This window comes from Hemibagrus wyckioides, linkage group LG21, assembly GCF_019097595.1.
Source record: "Hemibagrus wyckioides isolate EC202008001 linkage group LG21, SWU_Hwy_1.0, whole genome shotgun sequence".
NCBI classification, from domain to species: Eukaryota; Metazoa; Chordata; class Actinopteri; order Siluriformes; family Bagridae; genus Hemibagrus; species Hemibagrus wyckioides.
In genome coordinates, this window is record NC_080730.1 from 3,677,829 (window position 1) to 3,686,340 (window position 8,512).

The window sequence follows — 8,512 nt, forward strand, 5'->3', positions numbered from 1 at the left end:
CTTTCCTTTTTTTTTTTTTTTTTTTGATAGTTTGATCTAGGCAATCTTTGTGTCATAAACGTGAGATTAAAGCGTCGTTACTGAGTGAGATGTGAGTGGGTAAGATACCTGAAATAAAGGTTCGTGTTGAGGCATCACGCTGTTCGACTGAAGATTTACGCAAGTTGTTTTGCTTTTTTTCAATAATGCAAATGGACCGAAGGAACACTGGACATTTAGGATAAACAGCTGCTTATGAATATTCCCACACTTCAAATGTATTCAGGTGATTTTAGCTATACAGCACTTTTAATAATAGATATTCTACCATAATAATGAATTTTCAAGTCAGAACGTTTTGACTCTAACAGCTGTAAAACACAGGTTTGTGATTTCAGACTGTATAATTCTGTGTTTAGAAATCCATCAATGCCATGGTGCCAGTGCTGGGCCCTTGAGCCAGGCCCTAATAGTGTGAATCCCTCTTGATCAGGGCTTCTACCGAATGCCAAAGACTGGTGTTTGAGAAGATGTTGTCTCCTTCACAAAACAATACAGCATCTTGATTCGCCTTCTCTAGCAGTTTATTTTGAACCAGGAGCCAACTCACATCTCTAAAAAGTTAGTAGTTTAAAAGATAAACACTCCATCTTGACCGCTTTCGCATTGTGGTGACTGGAAAACTTAAAGGAACCTCAGAAGTCTTCTTTCATAAGTGCATCTCCTTACAGAAAACTTTTATTCTGTAAATAAAGTGAGGATTCAGAGACGGATCATTTCTGTGAAAAATCCAAAAGACTGTTAAATACCTGACTAAATATTAGGATTAAAGTTTAGGAAGTAAGACTGAATTCATCGCAGATTAAAGTAGTGTCGTTTTAGAAAACATTTTAGTCATTAATTATTAACAAATCAATGAAAGAATATGAGCTAGAAACAACTAAGACAGAATAGAATAAATCCTGATACCTGTCTAGATCATCGTTATTACCAGTTTCCTAAAAGCTGATTGGTTTAGCGTGTGCCGCGCCTTGCGTTTTGATTGGTTACCGCTAGTCCCACCTGTTTCAGGGCAATTTTTTCCCCACTTTATGGGAGCTGTATCTCAAAGTGCACCACTCCAACACACTGAAACTACCCCGTGGTGTTCCTCAGGGCAGGTAAGTTTCCTAATCAATAAAAGCGCATCTATGTATTTTGTTTAAAAGATGGACCATTAGTATACCAGTGCCACTTCATATGAATCAGTAGGGATACACTTGATCTTGTTCTGCTAATTAAACAGAATAAAACTTCAACATCAACCTGTTATTTGTTATTAATTCCATTTGTCAAAACAAAATTACTTACGACAGAAAAATCACGATAGAAATTTTTATGACTCCTTTAACAGCCGCGGAATAACTGTTTCACTTCGCGAACGAATCGGCTCTTTGAATCGACTCTTTACTATTAACATTAGCAGCAACCTTTCTCATTTTCCGTGTGTGAATGGATAATGTTCGAATAGAAATCGTTATACAAATACATTTCCCATTCATTTTGTTGTTTGTTTATCAGAAAAAAAAAAGCCGAATGAACCTTAAAACTGGCCGTGATGGAGAAAGAGTCGTTTAGGAACCGAGTCTTTTTTTTTTTTTTACTGTAACAAACAGTCAGTTAAACAGATCGTACATTATAACAGTTAAATCAGATATTTTAAATGTAATGTAAATAATTACATTACAATAAGCAAAATAATTGATCTTTACCAGAGTTCAGTCCAGTAATACCCGAGTGTCCAGAGAACAGGTTTTACTTTCAGTAATGAGGCTTATAATAAAAAGGTCAAATGTTAAAGGATTCATTTGAAGATGTGTTAGAACTATAATTTAGGTAAGTAAGTAGAATAAACATGTCTCTAATTTAAAGAAAAAACTGTATGTTCTAATAGTTTAGGGTGAATCAGGTGATCATTTTGAGAGATCAGATCTTTGGTGTGATACAATTCAGTGGTGTGACTGGTTTGATTATAAGGACTTTGTACATCAAACATTGTAGAGTAATAAACTTTACACGAACTGTTTCCATTGAAATGACTGTAAAGCCTTACACAGACACACTCTTTGTGATTGTATTGTTTGTGTATTGCACTCAAATGTAAAAGTAATGTGCGTGTGATGTTTCACCCATAGATAAAAAGATCTCACAATCACACTGATGGCTAAGTTTGGCATAAAATGATAAAAATCAGTGAATTCTGTGACCATGATCTGAGGCGATTTGAATACAAATGCAAGCTCTTATTGCAAATCTGGACATGATCTATTATTCAATTCAATTTTTATTTGTATAGCGCTTTTAACAATGGACATGGTCTCAATCAGAGTATCTTTACAGAACATAGTATTATTCGGGCTTCTCATACTGACGACCCCAAAACTCACAGCCTCTGTTTAAAATTTCTAAGGATTTTATCATCAAACATGTCACATTGAAATAGACGGAAGTGGAGTTTGACTTGCGGGTCACGCTGATGAACTAGATTGAAACCGAAGGGTTGTTTTTGGCGGATCGTTTTTCACACACTTAGCCCAAATGCAAGTGATGTCAGTCATCATAGACAGATGAAGGACAGTTCTCACGTTGTAATAGTTTCTGTTCCTGCTTTATAATAATTTATAAGGTATACGCTTCAACAAACATCACATCTTCATGATAAGGCTGAAGAAAGTTTTACGCTGCCAGACAACAACATGAAGAGACAAGCGCATGGAAACACAGACAATAAGAGGAGCTGGGACAGAATTATCAGCTTCAACTCTCCAGCTGTGAGTCTAACTTTTTGCATGAATACCCTGATATATTACTTTTTTTTTGGTGGATGTGATAAATACACGGATCAGGCATAACATAATGACCACTGAGAGTGGTGAAGTGAATAAGGCTGATGATCTTCTCATCATGGCACCTGTTAGTGGGTGGGATATATTAGAGCAGCAAGTCAACATTTTGTCCTCAAAGTTGATGTGTTAGAAGCAGGAAAAATGGACAAGTGTAAGGATTTGAGCGAGTTTGATGAAGGGCCAAATTGTGATGGCTAGACCACTGGATCAGAGCATCTCCAAAACTGCAGCTCTTGTGGGGTGTTCCCGGTCTGCAGTGGTCAGTATCTATCAAATGTATTTTCAAGTCCTGTAAGCTGAGAGGTAGGGCTCATGGAGGTGGGGTGGGCCCTACCTCACAACTTACAGGACTTAAAGGATCTGCTGCTGAACATCTTGGTTCCAGATACCACAGCACACCTTCAGGGATCTAGTGGAGTCCATGCCTCGATGGGTCAGGGCTGTTTTGGCAGCAAAAGGGGGCCAACACAATACTAACCAAAAGCAGACTACAACTCCAGCGTCATTTAAGAGAAACTTCCTGAAAGCTACTGTATTAAAAACAAACAAATAAATTAATAAATCGGGGTGATGAATTCATTAAAAATTCATTTCCTTTAACAAAAAACCTCTCGTTACACTTGCACACAAAAAAGTATTTTCGTAAATATAGCTACCCATAAAATAAAGGCCATAATGAATTGTGGGGTGCCAATACTTTTGAATCCAGCACAAAACCAAAAAGGTTTTTCTGAAAATGTACTGCAAATTAAATCTAAGCTTTGAGCATGTGGTTAATTCTTTTCCTAAGGGTGCCAATATTTCTGGAGCTGAGTGTCAGAGTGATAGTAGCACACAGCATCTCTCTGCAGACGAGAAGGCTTGCCTCAGCTATTTGGAGGAGATAATCGAGTCCACCGTTACAGAGGACGATGATTTGTCCAGTGAGGAGTCTCAGTCTTTTGGAAACAACCATCAGCGCACAGCACATGGAGTTCATCAGGACATGTAGGTGTATACTGAGCTTTACTCAACAGACTGTGTGTACAGTTATATGGTGAGGAGAAATAAGTATTCAGACACTTTTGTTTTGGTTATTTAGTATACCTCCAGTGTATATGTTATTTAGTATACCTCCAGTGTATATGTTATTTAGTATACCTCCAGTGTATATGTTATTTAGTATACCTCCAGTGTATATGTTATTTAGTATACCTCCAGTGTATATATCTACCTCAGATTCACACACTTGATGTCTTTGGCCTTTTTTTTAACAAAAAAGTATGTTGTCATAACCATAAACAAACTCTTAATGCTTCAGCATACCAAGACATTTTGGACAATTTCATGTTCCTTCCTGTTCCAACATGACTGCACACCAGTGCACAAAGCAAGGTCCATAAAGACATGGATGAGTGAGTTTGGTGTGGAGGAACTTGACACCTTTGGGATGAATTAGAGCAGAGACTGTGAGTCAGGCCAAAACTGGGACGTCTGCCTTTACAGAGTTGTCCAGCCCTTTGCAGCTATAACAGCTTCAACTCTTCTGGGAAGGATTTCCACAAGGTTTAGGAGTGTGTTTATGGGAATTTTTGACCATTCCTCTAGAAGCGCATTTGTGAGGTCAGGCACTGATGTTGGACGAGGAGGCCTGTCTCACAGTCTCCATTTTAATTGTTCTGTGGGGTTGAGGTCAGGACTCTGTGCAGGCCAATCAAGTTCCTCCACACCAAACTCACTCATCCATGTCTTTATGGACCTTGCTTTATTCACTGGTGTGCAGTCATGTTGGAACAGGAAGGGGTCATCCCCAAACTGTTCTCACAAGGCATGAAATTGTCCAAAATGTCTTGGTATGAAGCTGAAGCATTAAGAGTTCCTTTCACTGGAACTAAGGGGCCGAGCCCAACTACTGAAAAACACCACCTGAATTCAATGATTTGGAGGGGTGTCCCAAAATAGTGTATATTAGTTGTGTTGAAACATCCAAATTCAGTTTCGTCTGTTCTTCTTTTATATTTCCTGTTATGTTTCCTGTCATGCTTGCTTCGATTCATTCGTCACTGTAGGTGTGGTGTTCTCAGGAACAACATGAACAACGCTTCTTTCTCCAAACATGACCAGCTGATTTTTATTGCTATGTTATCTTTGTCTGACCAAAGACTAGAGATATTATACCAAAGGATTTGATTTTTGTGTGGCACCTAAGAGCAGAGATGACCGTATGTGTTGTTCCTGCTGCTTTCAGGTCATCCTGCAACTCTATTCCTGTGACTGAAAGCTCTCAAGATCTCTCAGCAGAAGAAAAGGATTGTCTCAAGTTCTTAGAGGAGACCATTGATTCCCTAGAGGACGGCGGTCTCTCCACTGATGATGCTGAAAGATTTCCAGAGTCAGGTTACACTATGGTCAAAAAGCATCACATCAATCGAATGAAGAATTTCATGGTTCCTATACCTCTTGTCCAGGCAACTACCAATGTTAGCATCCCTCCTAAACAAAAGGATCAAGCATCATCAGACTGGGGGTCTTTGTCCTGTGATGGTTCTCCTGGTGTGATGAGACCAGATAAGCACAAGCTGGAGGCTTTACGTAAACTAGGTCTACTAAAAAATGTAATGCCAGAAAACAAACAAGGCTTGGATGCCCCATTGTCAAGCTCCTTTCCAGACCGGCCTCAGAAGCACAAACAAGAGGCGTCCTTGAAGAGCAGTGTCTCCGACAATGAACAACTGGCCATCCAAAAGCTATCACATGCCCTAAGCTTAAGCCTACAGATGGTTCCTGATGAAGATGAGGACCAGCAATGGGCTCTAAGACGACTAGGAGTGCTTAAAGACTAAATATTACCAAACAGTTAACTCTGTGAATGTGAAAGTATAATACAGAGGGGCCCAAAAAATGGATGACGGACGCTGTAGTCAATGTTGTTCATACAGCAGTTTCCCCCGAAACCAAAAGCGTCTGGACGCTAATGGTGACCACTTTGAGCACCTAATATGATTGCATAATTCAAACACGACTTAAAACTTCCCTTTAATGTTTTTATAAATTTAGTAATAACATTTTTATGCATATATTTTTCATGTTGAAGTGTGTATACATTTTTCTGAGCCCCTTTATATAAAAAAGACCTCACTTTAAACCACACTTTTCCCAATTTGTACTTTTAATAACACATTCGATTTGGACAGTGATACAAATTTCAGTGCGTGTAGAAGTCGAGGGAATCAGTCTACAGTTACAGCCTACAGAAATACTAGTCATAAGCAATGACTGTCACTTCAGATAAAGGCTCCCTTAACAAACATTTACAGCATCAGCGCTGATGAAATGATTTAAAGCTGATTTTTTTCTGTTACTGATCCCAGATTCGTAGTATGATGTGGTGGCTTAGTGGTTAAGGTGTTGGGTTTACTGATCAGCAGGTTGTGAGGACAAATCCCAGGTCCATCACGCTGCCAATTCTGGGCCCCTGAGCAAAGCCCTTAACCCTCATGTGGTATAAAATGAGATAAAAATGTAAATCACTCTGGATAAGGGTGTCTGCTAAATGCCAGAAATGTAAATATTAATGCACTGGTTCTAATATTCGTTTTGTGTCTATAGAAAATACAGGGATTTGTATGGCTTGTGCAATTTTAAGGCAATAAATGTTATCATTAAAAACCTCCCAAGAAAAAAAAAGTCTGAGGGAAGTTTATTTCTGTAAGAAGAAAATGTTACTGTAATGTTATTCATGGAAGGAGTCTCCAGTGTCAGTGTAAAGCTGTAAGCTACAGGAAGTATTCAGGACAGAGGAGTCTTGTTAACTTCGAGAGAGACAGAGAGAGAGAGGGAAAAGACGGGAAGGTATGTGAGGGAATTATTGCTAATATTTTTTTCCAGCTGTGCATGACCAATAGGACCTGATGTCTTAATTAATCACATGCTGATTAATTGGCAGAATTGATAAAGGAAACTTTCACACACACACACACTACCCTGAGCTCAGTTAATCATCATCATGCTATAATAATCAATTACTTCATGCATTAAAGGGATTTATTTATAGCCATAGATGGAAGGTGTATTTTTCCTCATTTGTATGCATATGCAGTGTATAAATGTTAATCAAGAGAGCCGCGATGTAAAAAATACACTCCTTCACTCTGAACTTCTAACCTAAAAGCCGTGTGGTTCACTCACGAAGACAGTAAAATGGAGGATCAGATACCATCACAGGAGACGTACACTTTGCTTTTCTTTCTCTTGGCTTTGTTGTTGGCAGGCATGATGCCCAGAGACTCCAGGCGAAACGGGCGAGGGAGGAGGGCCTCCGCGTTAGGGTTCGATCCACAGGGGTTCTGATGCGACGGGCCGTTTCCTGGAACAGCAGAGTGACTGGCTGTGTAAGAAGACGTGGAACGTTAGAGCTTGTATTTCGCTATAAAGCTTTCCGTCAGGACAGAAACACGTTTGCTACCTGGAGGGCCTTTATAGTAAATAAAGCTTTGAGATTTTCCTTCATTAATCCCATTGCTGAGATAAGAAGCTGAAATGTCACTACGAACCGAAATGGGAAGAGAAAACCTTTGAACACAGTGAAACAACGGGTTTTACACAGCGTGATATAGTCACATGATCACATCTTAAAAAGCTATTGTTAAATATTGGTGAGAGAATGTGATTGGATGTTTGCAATCAACCAATAGGACCCTTAAGCTTTGTCTTTCGTACCTCCATCCATCCATCCATTGTATATACCCGCTTTATTCCTAATTAGGGTCACGGGGATCTGCTGGAGCCTATCCCAGCACGCATTGGGCGAAAGGCAAGGGTACACCCTGGACAGGTCACCAGTCCATCACAGGGCCACACACACTCACTCTCACTCCTATGGGCAATTTAGAATTAACAATCAACCTAATGTGCATTTTTTGGACTGTGGGAGGAAACCGGAGGAAACCCACGCAGGCACGGGGAGAACATGCAAACTCCACACAGAAAGGCCCCTGCCTGTTCGAACCCGAGATTCAAACCCAGGACCTTCTTGCTGTGAGGCAACAGTGCTTACCACTAAGGTCTTTCGTACCCTTCGCATGTTATTTTTTCCTGGAAAGGTAAGTGCACCTTTACCACTCATTTAAGGTAAAACATCCTACATGTTCCTCATATTTACACCTCAGTGAAACAGGAAGTCGTGGATGAAATCATCGTGTAAGAGTTCAGGTCAACTTTAAAAAGTTAAACATGAATGGAAACATGTTCTAGTTGCATTTGGTTATATATACATATATCTAATAAAGCACAGTCATTATTTCCTTAGCCTTTTGTTTTATATACTGTAAAAATTTGTGCTTTTTTGGTCATGAGCTATAGCTTTATAAGCTTCTCTGATCACTTCGTTAGCTAAGGATGTCACTGAAATCCCGCACTATACCTGCAGGAACAAAAGGAGGAAACTGGTGCTCTTACCGAGGTTCTTCATGGACTCTCCTGATAAAAGCTGATTGGCCCTTTTCATCTTGAAGTAGTTACTGGCGATGTTTTCACTGTCGCTGCGGTTTAGCATCTCCTTATAACGGTCTTCCTCCTCCTACAGAAATAAAGGTGCGGTGTGTAATTGCAGAAACATTGTGTTTTACGTTATTTATCATACAGTCTCAAAGATATGATAGAGAAACTGT

The 8,512-nt window shown here is 39.5% G+C and overlaps 2 protein-coding genes across 7 annotated transcripts in view; one reads left to right on the top strand and one right to left on the bottom strand.

Moving 5' to 3' along the window:
• The first annotated feature begins 127 nt into the window (after window positions 1–127).
• Window positions 128–5,686, top strand: zgc:158258 (uncharacterized protein LOC791186 homolog). 3 transcript variants are annotated; one of them, XM_058373197.1, is made up of 4 exons: window positions 128–1,139; window positions 2,645–2,789; window positions 3,655–3,851; window positions 5,092–5,686. In XM_058373197.1, the coding sequence occupies exons 2-4, from the start codon at window positions 2,715–2,717 to the stop codon at window positions 5,684–5,686; spliced, it is 867 nt and encodes a 288-aa protein (XP_058229180.1). In that variant the 5' UTR covers window positions 128–1,139; window positions 2,645–2,714. The 3 variants fall into 3 exon arrangements, with proteins under 3 accessions (XP_058229180.1, XP_058229181.1, XP_058229182.1); XM_058373198.1 differs by lacking the exon at window positions 128–1,139 and having other exon boundaries at window positions 2,071–2,789; XM_058373199.1 differs by lacking the exons at window positions 128–1,139; window positions 2,645–2,789 and having other exon boundaries at window positions 3,370–3,900.
• Window positions 5,135–8,512, bottom strand: part of kif17 (kinesin family member 17) — a 14,125-nt gene continuing 10,747 nt past the window's right edge. The window contains exons 14-15 of one of the 4 annotated variants that reach the window (XM_058373194.1): window positions 8,301–8,421; window positions 5,135–7,209 (exon numbers count right to left, since the gene is read on the bottom strand). In XM_058373194.1, the coding sequence (XP_058229177.1) occupies window positions 7,052–7,209; window positions 8,301–8,421 (279 nt within the window). In that variant the 3' untranslated portion in view covers window positions 5,135–7,051. Of the gene's footprint in view, window positions 7,231–8,300; window positions 8,422–8,512 lie in introns of all 4 variants that reach the window. The other 3 variants (XM_058373193.1, XM_058373192.1, XM_058373191.1) reach the window with 3 other exon arrangements.